Below are 16316 nucleotides of genomic sequence, written 5' to 3' on the forward strand. Positions count from 1 at the left end.
AGGAAGCGCAGGGACGCCCCGCAGGAAGCGGGGCACGGCGGCGCCGCCGTAGCGCTGCCGCGGTCCCGCACGGCCGCCCCTGAGTCACCGGAGCGGCTTGTGCGGGGCCGAGCGGCGGGGCCGGGCCGGCACCTCCTCTGCCCTGCCGTGCCGTGCTGCCGGTGACCCCAGAGAAGCACAGCACGGCCGGAAGAAGCGGCGATAGCGGCGCCTGCAGAACGTGAGCGAAGCTATGGGGGAGGGGCGGCGAGCGGGGCGGGCGATGCTGAGCGCTGCTGAGCCGTGCTGCTGCCTCGCTGCACCCAACTGCTGCGGGGTGCTGTTAAGAAGTCCTGTCCGCCAAGAAAGGGGACCCCGTTCGAGAGCTCTTTTTCTTGGAACGAGGATCAAAATACTGGTCTTTGATACAGGGGTTTTATTGCCGTCAATTTTGTGTTGTCTGCAGGGAGTATTGTATGATTTTTAAAAAGAGGTCAATCTGGCACTGCAATTTCATAACTTAATTGGCAAAACTGATCTGCATCTGTTTATTGGAAAGGGCCATGATGCTAATTTTAAAACACCTAAATAAGTGTTTGAGATTATATAATAATATCATCATTGCTTATCACTACACCTACTGTAAACACTACATGGTGTGGCAAGCGAAGTCTCATAAACAGCAAACTATTTATATTTTCATCTTAAGTAGGGTTTTAGATTTTAATTAATGATTACAATAGTCCTGGTAAGTATTGTTGCAACTAGGTTGCAAACTGCAGAAAGAGGACCTAAAGTTCAAGTGCTTTTCAAAAGCACATTTGATGGAGATATAGTGGACCTCATAAATGCTGAGTTGCCATTCCTGCTAATAATTTTTACAAGTCAGGTATGATTGATTGTTCCTATAAAATGAAGCAACCAGAACAAGGAATTAGCTTCTGGAAATAGTTTCAGTGACCTCTTGTCACAAAGTAATAGTACGATTTGATCTCATCTTTGGGAAGACCTGTATAGGGGGACATAGTCAGATTGGTATGCACAGAAATGACAAATCTGTATTTTTAAAAAGCAAGTTGGTATAGCCCAAACAAATTACTCTTATGGAATTTCACACAGGTTCAATTATTCAACAAGTTCAACAAATTCTTGTTCTTTAAGTTTTCACAGTACTATTCTCAAATCAAAATTAATGACTCTGGTTGTTCAGCCAGTTTTAAAGGAAAAAAAATCCCTCCAACAACCTAGGAGCACAGCTTTCTTATATTGCTGTCCTGCATCCTGTGTATCCCTCTTTTATGTGCTTGCACTCATACTTTCCAAGCTGCCAAACCTCATGGGAAGACCAAAATCATGTGTCTTGAACCTCTGATACAACTGATAATCTTAGTGAAAGGGGAGTGTGAAGGGGATGACCCAAAAATAAAATAATTTTAGTGGGGTAAAATTTTATTTTATTTGCCTGACTGTGGTAGCCAAATATATATTTTAGTGGTGCCTGATGAACAAAGCAACAGCTGTCAGGTTCTGGAGACCTATTTGTATCTTCAGAGTGGAACTTAAGGATGGAACACAGACTGGATGGAACATTGGCACAAAGCAGCAATTTTAAAAGCAGAGACACAGAGTGTTCTTTTCTTTTTAACCATCTGGTGTCCTAACTTCTTTCTGGAGTGTTCACTGAAAGGCAGAGGCAATTATTCAACCGAGCAATAGGAAAAGGGATGGGATAATTGCCATGAATGCATGTATCAGTCAATAACTGAGAGGAACTTTTACTTGTAAAAGAATGCTGGGTAGCATGTGGATAACTGTTGATCTTCAGTTATAGAGTCCCTTTAATTTCCAACAGATTCAAAGATCACACACAACTCCCCTGTAAAAACAAGAGGTGAAAACAATCCTACTTGTCAACAATGAGGTAAGTCACGAGGCTTTTTAGACTAAAATAATTTACATTCATATTTTCAGGCATAGAATTTGCACTTTGGAAAAAAATGATTCAAAATTCTGTGAAAAAACCACACAGATACTCTCTCAAAAACTATACCTGTTTGGCTGTCCTGGATCACTGAATTTGATCAGAATTCCCTGCTGAAAGCCTAGAAATTACTCATAGAATAACATGAGTAATATGTATAGATGAGTAACAGTATTACAATAATATGTATAGAGGAGTTAGTAGCAAGCTTAGAATGTTCATCTTATATTCAGTTCGTACTAATCTTGCAAGTACAGGAGGAGAAGAGGAAAACTGTATGAAGTTCAACAAAGAAAAGTGCCCAGTTCTGCACCTAGAATGGGGCAACCCTGGATGTGCAGACTGGGGAATGAGAGGCTGGAGAGCAGTGCCACGGAAAAGGACCTGGGGGTCCTGGTCGATGGCAAATTGAACATGAGTCAGCCGTGCCCTGGCAGCCAGGAGGGGGCTGTCCTGGGGGGCATCAGGCACAGCATCGCCAGCTGGGCAAGGGAGGGGATTGTCCTGCTCTGCGCTGATGCAGGCTCACCTCAAGGTGGTTCTGTGCAGTTTTATAAGAATAAAAGAATACAATATAAGAAGGATATAAAGCTGTTAGTGTCCAAATAAGAGCTCCAAAGATGGTGAAGGGCCTTGAGGGGAAGCCATCTGAGGAGTGGCTGAGGTCACTTGTCTGTTTAGCCTGAAGAAAAGGGGTCTGAAGGGAGACCTCACAGCTGTCTACAGCTTCCTCACTTGGAGAAGTGGAGGGGCAAAGCACCAATCTCTTCTCTGATGACCAGTGACAGGACTTGAGGGAATGGCATGAAGCTGTGTCAGGGGGTTTAGGTTGGGAATTAGGAAATATCTAACCATCCTAGCCAGATGGTAGTTGGGCACTGGAACAGGCTCCCCAGGGAAGTGGTCACAGCACCAGCCTGACAGAGTTCAAGAAGTGTCTGGACGATGCCCTCAGGCACATGGCAGGATTCTGGGGCCTCTCCTGTGCAGGGCCAGGAGTTGGACTTCAGTGATCCTTATGAGTCCCTTCCAACTCAGGATATCCTCTCATTCTGTGAAGAACATTTGAGGGGCTATCTTTCTAGAAGCTGCTTTTTAAGAGCTTCTGTTTAGTTCCAAGATCACGAGGATCCAGAAACCCCTGCCTTAAACTAAATTTGGACTCGCAGCTGGTAGGTACCACCTAGCATCTGACATTGCCATTTGCTCATGAGCTCTAGATGTATCAGTTCAGCTGTTGCTGAGACTGTTGCATTCCTGTATTACTCCACTTGATGTGTTTCTTTTGCTCCACCTGTGTTCTAACCTTAGTATGATCAGCATCATATTTTCTGTACTGATTATCATTATCAAGCATATATACAAACTATTGACAAAATGTCCAGCAAATCAGTTATAAAGATTGTTCCTTCTGAGTGGTGCCTGAGCAACAGAAAGAGAGTGAGCATTTTGTTTCCTCCTTTCTGCCAGAGCTTTTGAGAAGGCACCTTCTCTCCTTTTTGCTTCCCAGTTAAGGTAGAGCTCCTGCAAATGCTGAAAACATGGAATCTCTGTACAAATTTGCTTTCTACTTTCAGATGGATAGATTTGGTGCGGTACATAAATGATCAATCAAAAATTAGTTCTAAGAAATCAGGAAACAATGAACACTCTGAAGAACTACTCTAGATTTATTTTCACAAAACAATGAAATCCAAAGTTAACCAAAAAAAGTGAAAAGCAAGTAAACATAGAAACTGAGTACCAGAAGCACTTGTCTCAATAGTTGAAAGCAATTTGCCAAAGTGCTGAAGTCCTCCTTATTTACTTACTTAAATGAAAATCTACCTAATGTTTTGGGAGTTTTGATCAAGGGAGAAAACTGTACATGGGTTTAATGACTTCCTTTCCTGTTGTGTTTTAAAGGTGTTTTCACTTCTGTAAGCTTCCAGGAAGAGTTATGGGAATCCGCCTACTACGTTTCACCTCTGTGGTGATCATCGTCTTGCTTCTTGTGGCAGGTGCTTTAACAGCTTTGCTTCCCACTATCAAAGATGACAAATTGCCCAATTCAAGAAGGGAACCAAAAACCCAGAGTCAGTCTGCCTTGGATTCATTCACTCTTATTATGCAGACATACAATAGAACTGACTTACTGCTAAAGCTTTTAAATCATTATCAAGCAATCCCCCACCTACATAAAGTAATTGTTGTGTGGAACAACATTGGTGAGAAGACACCAGAGGAAATGTGGAATTCCTTGGGGCCTCATCCTGTCCCTGTTGTCTTCAAAGTTCAAACTGTAAATCGTATGAGAAACAGGCTGCAGAATTTCCCTGATCTGGAAACAAAAGGTAATCACAGTTCATATCACTATTACTATTTTCATGCTTGAAATCTGAATGCTAAAAGAGAGGTCATTGAGTCATACTGTGTAATAAATCAATGAATCTTTTGGGTCATTTAATAGAATGTGGGTAGTATAGAGGAAACCTGTGTTATGAGATCAGATGCACACCACCACCAGGCTGTCAGTGAAGAGTAACGGGAAAAAAAGAGGAATGTCAAATGCATTTCAAGGGCTTTTACAAGTTCTCCATTTCCTTTGTGAGGCAGACATAGGCAGTTCAGCTTCTCTTCCTTCTGTAGCATAAACTGAAATTCATTATACATAATGTTGAGTCTCTGCACTAATCTGGACTTAAGTCATCTGGTAAAGACTTGATTTAGTCCATTCCTCTTAAGACTAAGTTCTCAAGCGTGTTGTGCTCTTCCGAGAAACTTCCCTCCCTAGCTGTCTGGCTTTCTATCTCAAATTATGCATCCTTTTATTTAAGAGTACTTTCCCAGTTCCCTGGGTATTCATCTAAATATTCTTCCTAAGCTCTTTCTAGGAGGTGTACAACAATAAATCCTGTTTGTCTCAAGTGGAAAAAAAACCCCTATGTTGCATTACAGACCTGACCTTACTCATGATTAGTAAAGGTAATTCTATTTACTGCCCCCTTCCTAACATGTCTGCTAGTCCAAACACATGATTTCAAGGAAGACACTGGAAACTTCCAACTGCCCAAGTGTTTTATTTACTGTAGTAAGATCTGTGCTGACTGTAAACTTTCAAAGCTTTAATGCATCTGCAGTTCAGATCTAAGAATTTACTTCCTTTTCCACTTCCTGGTAGTCTTTTATCTAAAACTTAAGGGAAAGAGTCTTCTTTCTGTAGTTAATAATAGTGAATGTTGCCTGGGCAATTTGTTTAACTTGCTTATGTAGAACTTTCAAGTAGTGAGATGAGTAAAATTTTATACTAAGGATCCCTTATAAGTCTCATATGCTAAAGAAAAGTATCTAACTCTATTCTAGTTGTATCTTTACACAAGATTAGTAGAATTTTAAATTGCTTTGCCAAACACTCCCAAGTTTTCTAACACCTATCTCTCCAGCTGTACTACAGATGATCAAAGGTTGCTGAGTCTTGTAACAGCCTGGCAAATAATCTAAAACTTAGGTTTGGTTCCAGCCACCACAAAGCTGTAACCTTGCTTTAGCTTTGAAATCTAATTATTTTTTATCAATCTACTTTCAAGGAATTGCAATTCAGCTTAATAGTTGTAGAAATTTTATATTTAATTTTTCAAATATTGTGCCGCATATCATGCTCATGTATTTAATCTTCTGATCAATTAAAAGTTTTTCTCTTTTTTTCCTCCCTTCAGCTGTTTTAATGATGGATGATGATACACTAGTCAGTGCTCATGACCTCGCTTTTGCCTTTTCTGTTTGGCAGGTAATGTTTGGCATCTTGGCAGGCAGTATTTGAGTTGCAATTGAGAGTAATAGTTTTAATTAGAGTAGTACTGTATCATGTTGTTTTAAAATTGGTTTTCTAGATGTCAAGTTAGATTTTAGCAAGTTTGAAGTGTTGAATAGTAGAAATTACAAGAATGTTCTTTAGTAGTAGCTATATCTGTAATCTATAACTTTAAAATTTTAACTCTTACTTTACAAAACCGTGAAGTTGCTAACTGCTGAATTTATTTAAATATATAGTAGTCTGTGTGTTTTGTTTTGCAAAACACAACAAATTGTCTGTAAAGTTATTTTCAGTGCCAAATACACAGCTGCCAATTGTGGCTGGATGTTTTGTTGGCACTATGTGATGTGGAATGAGGCAGACTGTCAGTTTTGTGAAACTCTATTTAATTGCAACATTTATGTAGATCAAAGGACCATATGCCAACAATTTAATTCTTTCCTGGCAATAATGTTGTCCTCCTTTTATTTAAAAAATGCATAAATCTCTCTTATGACATACTTAAGTGAATCCTACACTGTGAAATATGTGTTGAATTTCTTTTTTTCTTTCAGCAATTTCCAGAGCATATAGTGGGATTTGTTCCTAGAAAGCACATTTCTACTCCTTCAGGCGTATACAGCTATGGCAGCTTTGAATTGCAGAACCCTGGATTTGGGAATGGAGATCAGTATTCCATGGTGCTTATTGGTGCAGCATTTTTTCACAGTGGGTATTTAGAAGACTTTCAACGGCAGCCAGAAGCAGTTTACGCCTTAATAGATGAAACTCAAAATTGTGATGATATTGCCATGAATTTTCTGGTAGCCAAGCATACTGGAAAGCCTTCAGGAGTGTTTGTGAAGCCTGTTGATATAAGAAATTTAGAAAAAGACACTAACAGTGGCTATTCTGGAATGTGGCACCGAGCAGAGCATTTGTTACAGAGATCCTACTGTGTAAATAAACTGGTTAATATTTATGATGGCATGCCCTTAAAATATTCTAATATCATGATTTCTCAGTTTGGTTTTCCTAATTATGCCAATCACAAAAATAAAATGTAAGCAAATGAATTTAAGGTGTTAAATGTTAAACAATACTCAGTGAATTGTACTGAGTTCAAGGAGAGAAGAAGGTGTAATTACTGCATCTTGGCCATCCCTCTTTGTAGCCTCTGATTTTTCTCCACTAGGCTTTTTATGTATTTTCTTTCCTTTCTAACTAATTCACAAAGGTAAGTTTTGAGAAAACTTAAAGAACATATAGTCATGCTTAGCTGTGGTAAAATCATACTCTTTCCTTAAAACCTGAAAAGCTAATTAATTAGGCCAGTTCTTCAGAAACACGCAGACAAAAATGCAATCCTACTCTTCAGATCTTAACGTTTGGATTTTTTCCTTGAATATACAGATCTAGTCAAATGAGGTCTAGGCATATTTTTGACAGTTATATGTTGAGATGCTTCCCTGCCTTCCCACTCCTCACCTCCTCCTACCCAGTTTCCAGTGAAGCTGTAGAAGAGCTACAGTGAACTGCTGGCCAGGCTTCTGGCCTCGTGTACAAAACCCCTTTGAAATCTGTATATAAGCTACTCAGTGTTCTGAGATGTTCTTGAAGCTGCTATGAAAGCCAGAAGAGTACCTCACCTTAATCTCAGATAGTCTTTAAACCATTGCCTACACTATCTACTCCTGCTGAGATAATGGAAAATGATCTCTGATGTGGCATTTTATTCTATTATTGATTTACCTAGAGTTGCTGAAACACTGCAAGCAGCTGAAAGGTAAATCCTAGTAGCTGAAAATACAAGAAACATGAATACAAGAAATACAAAACTTATAAGCAGCCAGAAGAAATGGATGGAATGTTACTTATTAATATTCTCTTTAGTACTTAGTCTTATTTTAATATTTTGCATATATGTTGTTACAAACATCCACCCAGGAAAATCCTCAATTTGTTAAAAATTTCTTATTTACAATTCCTAGTAAGAGCAGGGCGTTCAACATTTATTACAGTGTACATTTTGTAATTTTACAGGTCTACTGGTTTTTTAGCTACTCTTTCAAATGAGTATTTACTTTATAGTTCCTTTTTTTCTCTGTTTCTGGTGGCTATGACAACAGAGTTAAAATGTACAATAAAAGGGCAAAGCATTATGGAAAAAAAAGTGTTTTAAGGTACAGTGATATTTGACAGGGATGGACTATTATCAGTCTCTGAATTCCCTGACTTTATAGCAAGAAACAGAGCTGCTGTTAATGACTTTAGTTAGATTGGGACTCTGTAATTCTGGAAACCTTATATTGATATAGACAGGGCAGACCTTTTCCAATGAAGTTGCAGAAGTGTTGGGCCTTTTTTTTTGTGGTATGGAGAATAAAAAACAGTGATTTTCCTGGATCACAGAATCAGATTTGGCATCCAAAGCAGATTTAGTTTCATCTGCATCAGCTTTTAATTGATTCTTAGAATCAGTTCAAAGGTAACTGTGGGCAACCAGTAACAGCTAATACCTAGTACACAAATAGCATCTGCACAAATGGTGTATAATTTTATCATTTTTTGTAATAAGTTAGCTGAACAAACAATGAAAAATGTGACAAGTTCTTTACAGCAGGGTGTGAGTCTTTGGGGGGAACGAAGAATTCTTTTGCCTTGTTCTATCAGTATTAAAGGATTTGATTTCTGTTCAGTGAAGTCTTCCTAGTACTATTTTTAAGTTTTAAAGGGCAGAATCTTTAACATGGCAATGTAAAGTCTGCTTAATTTTGTTGTAATAGTGAAAAGTAGTTTTTAATTATTGTGCTGTAGTGCTAAGTAGTATAAAACAGGTCTGTGATCTTTCCAGAAAAGCAAATTTCCCAGTGGTAGTTTACTGTATTTCATTCACTTACTCATCTTCCATGATTTCTGTTCTGTGCAATATCAGCTAGAGTTGTGAAGACTCACAGTTGTTGTTAACCTTTTTTTTGAAATGTGAAACAAACTGTCAACCCAGCCAAATCTTAGTACTGGGCTCTTTGTTGGAGCAAAGGAGTTGGTTTGGTTTTGGGATGGTTTTTTGTTCTTCTGTGTCAGTGAAAGAATTAATAGAACAAGCTTTTAATTATACTGTTAAATTTAATTTGCACCATTGTCAAATAAAGTACAGAAAGCAGACCTGTGATGTATTTATTTTCAGACTATTAACCAAATTTTTCAGTGTTAAGATGTGTAAAGTAAGTTCACAGTTTGCATACTCATGAGCAGCACCAAGATTTCTTTTTTTAAAAAAAATGTACTTTCTGGCACATTCATTCATTTAATTTGGGTGAGGCCTACTTATGAAGGAAGAAAAGACATAAAAAACCCCCCAACAGCCTTAATAATTTAGTCTTAGGTAGGAAAGGAAATAAAAAGATAAGACTTAAGTCCCAGCCATAATTCATTGTACTTTGGAACGAAAAGGGGTTGTTTGCTTATTTTTTAAAAGTGGATTTTTTATCCCTTGATTGTTATATAAGTGCCTTAAGATTCTTTAGTGAAAATACATTACCAAAAATTGTATTTTAAACAAAATTATATGCATGTGATTATTTCTTCTGAGAGATTATCTATATGTCATTTAGAAATATTTTGGAGTCCAAATAATCATCACTGCCTCTGAATGTTCTGTTGAAATTACTGTTAAAGCAACACAGGGTTTTCAACACAGTATCTAAAATATGTATTTAAAAATCCTTGACAAAATTCAGGATATAGTGCTAAAATGATACAACAGGACAAGAAAATTGCTTCTTTACAAAAAATACCACAAGATGTCACTGCAGCCTTGATATTTGATCTCAAATGTTAAAATGAGTACATAGTATTGATTAGAATACCAAAGTTATACTAGTTGAAAATAGTTTTACAAAGGAAAAGAAAGGTTAGTTTATTTCTGATGCTTACAAAGGCTGCAGTTAATTGCCACAAATGAGAGATTTAATGCAACAAGAACAGTATTTGTAACTTTGCAGAAGACATATAAGCAGCATACAAATATTTGACAGCTGGGCTTCAGCCTCTAATCATATCTGCCTCCTAGATTCACCAGTCTAGCTAGATGGGTTTACATATTTTAGGCTTTAACACAAACTCTGTTTCTAGATATTCTGGATACTGGATAGGAGGCTGTAGACTGTTCCATCTTTGCTTCTGTTGCCGAAGAGAGCGTTGCTAAGGCTGTTTCAACTATGCTCATTCAAATTCCCCTTAAGAAGAGTGCAGCACTGACTGAGAAATGTGTTACATTGAACTGTAGTGAAAGTCTGAGTAAAAAAGGGCATTAAAAAAACTGCAGTTCTGGGAAGTATACCTTAATATCCCTTCTCTTTCATGGGATATAGTACCCCTTACAGAATTGCTTGTGAATAAAAAACCACCAATGAAATACTTGATTTTGTTAAAGGTTACACGCAAGTGAAAGTCGTAAAGAAAAACAAACACTGATTTCCATGGAAAGCAAATACCCTCCAACAACCTTTATTTAATTTGCTGCTACTTAATATTGCAGTCTCATTCTTGTAAGCATCTTGTATGGAATAGTACTTACTACTGAGAATGAGGTGTTCTCAGGTTTCAGGATCAGGCACAAACAGGAGCATATTTAACATATTAGTTTTGCAGCTTTTCAAAAAAATTTGAAAAAAAGCAGTGCAAGAACACAGGTACAGAGCATTAGAATCAACACAAAAATTAAATAAGCAACTACAAAACAGCTGCACTGTTTTCTGTGTCCTTCACCTTATTTGTAAAGCTTTAAAGATTATCCAGTGCTTACGACACCACATAAAAAACTTAAGAGTCAGAAGTGTTTCACACTCATGTTTAGCCTCATTAGCAGACACACCAGGATTAATTATATGAACTGTGGTTACAGTAGGTTATTTATAGTGTTAGGGGAAGATGGTGATACTAATGTGAACCTCAGGGCTGCACATGCCTTTAAACAACATCTTTTAAAGGCGTTTCAAGAGTGGATTTGTTTGTTTGCTTGCTTGCTTGTTTGTTAGGGGGAAGAGTATCTTTTTTCCCCCCCTTTTTTCGCTCCTCAAGGAACCTCTCCTTTGCAATCTTTTGCTTTAGTTGTAAAACTGGGACGGACCGTCTGCCCTGTTTGGCACTTACCAGATCTTTCTAAAGGGGAGAAGCGGAAGAACGCGCCCACAGCCCGAACCAGCGCGTTAGGAGCGCTCCGTGCCTCAGCCGTGCGCGGCGTCTCCTGCTGCTCGCACGCGGCTCCCCCGCACACCCAGCCCCGCGCCCGAGGGCGGCCGCACGGCCCGGCCAGGAAGCGGCCGCCGCGGGGGGCCTGGGGCGGGGCGCTCCCCGGGGCGCCGCCAGCTCATTGGCTGCAGGCGTAGGAGGGCAGCCTCTGATTGGTCAGCCGGCTTGTCTGTCACGACAAATGGTGCCCCAAGGAGCGCAACGCGCGCTCTGCCGCTCCGCTCGCCCCCGTCCGGAGCGCGCCCGCGCTGCTGAGGCAGCGCTCCGGCTCAGCCCCGCTCCGGGCTGTACGCGACACTCGCCCGGTGCCCGTGGGGCTCTCTGCCACGGACCGCCCCCGGGCGGGGAAAATCACCACCAGCGCAGCGGGGAGCGGCGGCGCTGTCCGGGCAGGCGGGGTGGAGGGCGGGGCTATTCCGGGCGCCGGGCCGCTGCCTCCTGGAGCAGGGGCGCTGCTGGGCTGGGGAGCGGGGGGGCCGGTCACTCGCAGCGTCAGCCCTGGGCCGGCCGACACAAAGGCTCCGTAGCGCGGTTGCCAGAGCGCCGCCGGTCGCTTGGTAACCGCCCGCTGCCGCTTTATCCGGGGGCGTCTCCTGGCTGGGGGCGGGGTGGAGCTGGAGTCCCTGCGGGCACTTGCCCGCCGTGTCCCAGGGCTCATTCTCGGCTCCGCTCCCGCTCCTATGCGGGCTGCGGCCGCCGTGCTCGCAGCACCGTGCCCGGCGGGCGGCCCCTCCGGGCAGCGGGTCCCGTCCCTGCGAGCGCGCCCCGGCCCCGCCGGCGCTGCCCCGGAGCGCCATGAGCTCGGAGCCGCCCCGCGCCTCGCTGCTCCGCGCCCTCTTTAAGATGGAGCCGGCGGCGGCCGCCTCCGAAGTACTGGGGGGAGCCTCGGAGTTCGTGAAAGGTGAGAGCGGGGCGGGAGCCGCCCTGTCCCCTGCCCGCGGGGTCCCGAAGCCTCCCCCAGAGAGGAAACCCCCTGGCTTCTCTCCCGCCCTCCCCGCCTCCCTGCTCCGGCTTTGCTGCGTGCCCGGCTCGGCCCCGGCCCCTTTGCCCGGCAGGTTTCGCGGGCTGCCCGCCCCGGCTGCCGCGGGCACCCCCCGGTGCTGCTTTCCGCGCTCTCTTGGGCCGGGCGCGGGGCCGGCACCTGTTGCTGCGCGCTGCTCGATGGGTCGGAGCCGCTGCCGAGGGGTGGCCGGCAGGGGCAGGGCCCGCGGGCGGAGCGCTCCGGGCGCTCCCGCCGCCGCTCACGCAGCAGAAAAAGGAGCGGCAGAGCCTCTTCCGCTCCGCGGTGACAGGCGTGCCCCGGGGCGGTGGCCGGCTGCCTTCCCTGTCCCACGCTGTTCCTCTAATCTGTCTTTCAGATCGGTTGTACTTCGCTACTTTACGGAATAAACCGAAAAGTACTGTAAATACCCACTACTTCTGTACCGATGAGGAACTGGTCTATGAAAAGTAAGTGCTGTGGTTTGCATATTGAAAGTAATCACCTGAGAGTTTCCCTAACACACTTTGATATATATTCTGTAGAATATTTTTGCCCCATTAAGTTACTTGCATAGAATATGAGCATGAAGTTTGTCCGAATGTATTTATTTATTAGCTGAAACTAGGTTAACAAGGTGACTCTTCAAAGAAATACCCATAAAAACAGCTGCAAGGCCAGTTAAATGGCTAAATTGTGGGTGAGCTAGAACAAGGATATCTGAGCCTTGTAGGATGTGTTTAAAACATGGAGGTCTATTAGGACTAATTACACTTTATTGAATGTTGTCTTAAATAGAAGACTTATTTGGTATGAATAGATAAACAGTTTGTTTTATATTTCCTGTATTTTCCTGTATAGAGAGTATGAAGTTTACAGAATCATAAGCATGTAATGCTTAAATGTGCTCTTGAAGAGCATCTGCAACTTTTTTTATAACTCTGGTTTTATTAGAGGGTTTTGAGATACAAAAGCCATCAGGAAGTGCTATTTTTAGAACAGCAGAAAAAGTCTTTTATGTGAAGTAAAAGGCTCATGTGTTTGTAAGACACTACACATAGAAGGTAAAAAAGTAAAAGTGATTATAGTTGTGAATACTATTAAAAAACATAAGAAAATTAAACAAATAATCACTCTATGCTGTGGCTAAAAAGTTGGTACTCTGCACTGCGTTCCCAGATCACCTGTTTCCTGTGTGATGATCTGTGTCTGTCTGCTTGACACGGGGTTTGCTGTAGCAGAAGTGAAACAAAAAGTGTGTTCCTATTTTAAGTATAACTTGCTTTCCATATGGTTTGAAGCAATTGTGAGCATTAGCCATTCTTACCTCCTTTCTCCAGTGACCAGTACTGCTTCTGTGAAGATGTAAACCAGTATTCCTTAGTTTTTAGCTTACTTTCTATGCACAGCTTGTAGTTTCAGGGTATCTTTTCTACATGTTTGTGAGTCTTTCTGATCTTAAGCTGTCTGTCATCTACTGGAGTTCCCAATGGTTCATTCTGAAAGTTGACTTTTGTAATGGGCTGCTTGGGTTGGGAGTAAGTTCCTTAATGATCATTAAGGAATTTTGATTGGAAGGGACCTTGGGGGTATCCTAAGGGAAGGTTGACCTAATATTGAAGGCAGAATTCAGCTGGGGAAGGTCCTGAGAAATTTGTGTTGTATGAAAGTGTTCCATTTTTTTTAAGAAAGGAAACTTGTATCTCTTCTAGACTTCTGTATTATGTTTTAATTCTTAATGTGCTTTTAGGAAGTGTGAAGGAATCTTACGTGGCATTTGATCTTGTGGGTAGGAAGGGGGAGCAGTTCTGTACTGTTAGTTACAGATGACTGTACTAACCAAGGCCTGTAACTGAGGTATTTTGTGTGAGGATAGTGTCATATTAAAAAAAAAAAAAAAGTACTGAGAAATTTGAAGGGGGAGGAAAGTAATCTTCTTTAACATGTAAAGGAAAATCTGTAGGTATATTCCTTAACCCAGTGTTAACTACGTATGAGGGTGTAACCTGATGCCAGATATAGTTACCAGGTAATGGAAAGAAGCAAAGTTTCCTTTATCTTCTAGGGCACATCTAAAGACTTTGAACACGTAACTCCTGGTGTATGTTCTGAATTGATGGTTCCTAATCTGTTTGGCCCATTTTAAAGTTCTTGTCCTGTATCTGATACCATAAAGATACTCTCCCTTTTGTGCTCATAAAATGCTAAAATGTGATTTGAGGTAGAAAATAAGTGACAGTTACCAGGTGGTACCAAGGACTCGTGTAATAACCTTTTACATATCATGGCTAACCTTTCCCCTGGTATTTGTACTGCAGCACCCATCCCTATCAGTGTATGCAATATTTGGTAATAAACCCATGCCTGGTTTTATTTTTTTTTTTTTTTGCCCTCTCATATCCAAGGAAGTTTATATGGTTTTGGGGAAGTAAAAGCAGGTGTCAGTAGGGTTACCATTTTAATGTATATTTTTAATATCTTTCTGAATTTGGAAAGCTAGAGGTAAATTGAGGAATAGAATGCAAGACTCAGTTCTTGAGGAAGTACTAATTTTTCTATAGCTTCCCTTATGCTCATCAACAAGCTTGACATCAGTCTGTTGTGTTTCCCAGGCTGCACACAAAGTGGGGGGCCTGACAATAGGGCTGGTCTGTAAGTAGTAGTAGAGTGTAACTTTAGTACAATAGATCAGATGGTCTCCTCACTTCCTCAGAAATGCAGTCTTCTTTCTGAGAAAGTGATTAGAAGTATTTGTTACATGATAGCAAAATAAATATTTGGAAGTGAGTTTTGAAGTGCTGTAGCTCAGAACAGTGGTTTGCAGAGTCTTCATGGAAATGGCCTGCCTGGGTGGTTCTTGTGGTCAGAATTCCACAGCCACTTTCGCTTTTTAATCAAATGAGTTGTTCAGAGAGTTCCAAGGAGGAGGATAGGAGGTGTCTACTCAGGCATTAAATCCTCAGCACCTGGGAGGTATGTAAGTAATTACATTCATACAATTGTTTATTGACTTAACTTTGCTTAGATGCATCTTCGTAGTGACAAGACAAAGATACTTCATTGTGCTTGGAAGTAAACTGCTTTTCTTTCAGCTCTTACTCTGTTTAAATTGCTTTTCTTTGGGCTCCTATTCTGTTAGCTTGTTACAGAATTTTATTTAGCTGACTTTACAGAGGTGTCAGTTTGCTTCACGAAGCAGTATCTGATCTGAAAACCTCATGAATATGTAGGTTTGGAGTTGCCTGATTACAAAGAGCCTGCTACTGGATCACATAGTACTTAAAAACTCGCTGCCTTGCTTCCCTTTTTTTCCCCCCACTCTTGAAGAAACATAAGGAAGCAATTTTGTACATTAGTACTATACCCCTTTTATTAAACAAAAAACAACTGTAGTGCTAGATGTGATGGTTTGGGAAGTTTGGGGTTGACTTGCTCTTGTAGCTTGTCATGTGATTTATCACTAAATTATACACAAAGTGTGGTTATGTAATCTTGAGCACTTTAGCCTTCAGTTCTCACTTGAAGTTTTTAACCATTCTAATGACTTCATAACACTGTCTAACTTAAACATTCACACTTTAAAAAGATAATAAAGACATTCTTAAAACCATTTAAGCCTATCTCAAATGCTAGCTGACTAGGAACTTGCTAGTAGAACTGTCACTATTTTAGTTAAATGTGCTGCAATTTAACCTTGAACCTATTATGCCAGGGAAATGGTATGCAAATGCCTCTGTTAAGAGAACAGGAATCCTGAATGGAATGATACAATTCTGAAATATCTTCTTTGATGGTTCTGTTTCTGTAAGATTTTTGCCGAGTCTTTCTCAAACTCTCTGAAGTTCCTCCTGAGGAAGTGCACTGCTTCTTATAAGGGAACACAGTCTTTCAGGATTGTGTAGTACACGTAACTATTGCTTCAGAAAAATGGAGTTAATGAGAAATAATCCATCTTGATGAAGATTGTCATTTGGCAAATAGGCAAACCTTGCCTTGGCAAGAGCTCAATTAATGAGTTAGGCACTAGTAAGAAGCTTTTTATTCTCTAAGAATAGTGTCTTTCATGTTTCACCTTCCAGTAAGCAGATCTGGGTTGAGAATACTACACTTGACTGGTTAACTTGGCTTTCACATAGTTCTATCAAAGCAACTTTTAATGTCCTTTTTATTTCTGAGAAGTTTCCTCAAGCAAAATCAGAATTAAATAATGTGAAACGGGAATCTCTTACTGATGAATTATAATGGCAGCCTTCATAAATCATAATGGTTTTATTCAGTCATTTGTTCTGACTTTGGATCTCCTGTATAAACAGCTTTTGGAGATCTAATCTCTGACATTGTGTAAGCAGCCG

The 16316-nt window shown here is 41.1% G+C and overlaps 2 protein-coding genes across 4 annotated transcripts in view; both read left to right on the plus strand.

The window, feature by feature from the left end:
• The first annotated feature begins 19 nt into the window (after nt 1-19).
• Nucleotides 20-8897, plus strand: EXTL2 (exostosin like glycosyltransferase 2). 2 transcript variants are annotated; one of them, XR_011152331.1, is made up of 6 exons: nt 20-220; nt 1832-1900; nt 3866-4293; nt 4824-4924; nt 5656-5726; nt 6308-6322. XR_011152331.1 is itself a non-coding variant. In XM_069022557.1 (5 exons), the coding sequence occupies exons 2-5, from the start codon at nt 1896-1898 to the stop codon at nt 6797-6799; spliced, it is 996 nt and encodes a 331-aa protein (XP_068878658.1). In that variant the 5' UTR covers nt 32-220; nt 1832-1895; the 3' UTR covers nt 6800-8897. The 2 variants fall into 2 exon arrangements, 1 of the variants encoding a protein (XP_068878658.1); XM_069022557.1 differs by lacking the exon at nt 4824-4924 and having other exon boundaries at nt 32-220; nt 6308-8897.
• A 2716-nt stretch (nt 8898-11613) lies between these two features.
• The window catches only part of CDC14A (cell division cycle 14A), a 54321-nt gene continuing 49618 nt past the window's right edge, over nt 11614-16316 (plus strand). The window contains exons 1-2 of one of the 2 annotated variants that reach the window (XM_069022562.1): nt 11614-11886; nt 12344-12434. In XM_069022562.1, the coding sequence (XP_068878663.1) occupies nt 11781-11886; nt 12344-12434 (197 nt within the window). In that variant the 5' untranslated portion in view covers nt 11614-11780. The remainder of the gene's footprint in view (nt 11887-12343; nt 12435-16316) is intronic. The other variant, XM_069022561.1, reaches the window with a different exon arrangement.

This window comes from Aphelocoma coerulescens, chromosome 8, assembly GCF_041296385.1.
Source record: "Aphelocoma coerulescens isolate FSJ_1873_10779 chromosome 8, UR_Acoe_1.0, whole genome shotgun sequence".
Taxonomy (NCBI): domain Eukaryota; kingdom Metazoa; phylum Chordata; class Aves; order Passeriformes; family Corvidae; genus Aphelocoma; species Aphelocoma coerulescens.

Excerpts from the sequence above, each read along its gene's own strand:
- EXTL2 (XM_069022557.1), top strand. Across the intron at positions 4,294-5,655 it reads CCCTGATCTGGAAACAAAAG|CTGTTTTAATGATGGATGAT; the intron begins GTAATCACAGTT and ends TCCTCCCTTCAG. Across the intron at positions 5,727-6,307 it reads TTGCCTTTTCTGTTTGGCAG|CAATTTCCAGAGCATATAGT; the intron begins GTAATGTTTGGC and ends TTTTTCTTTCAG.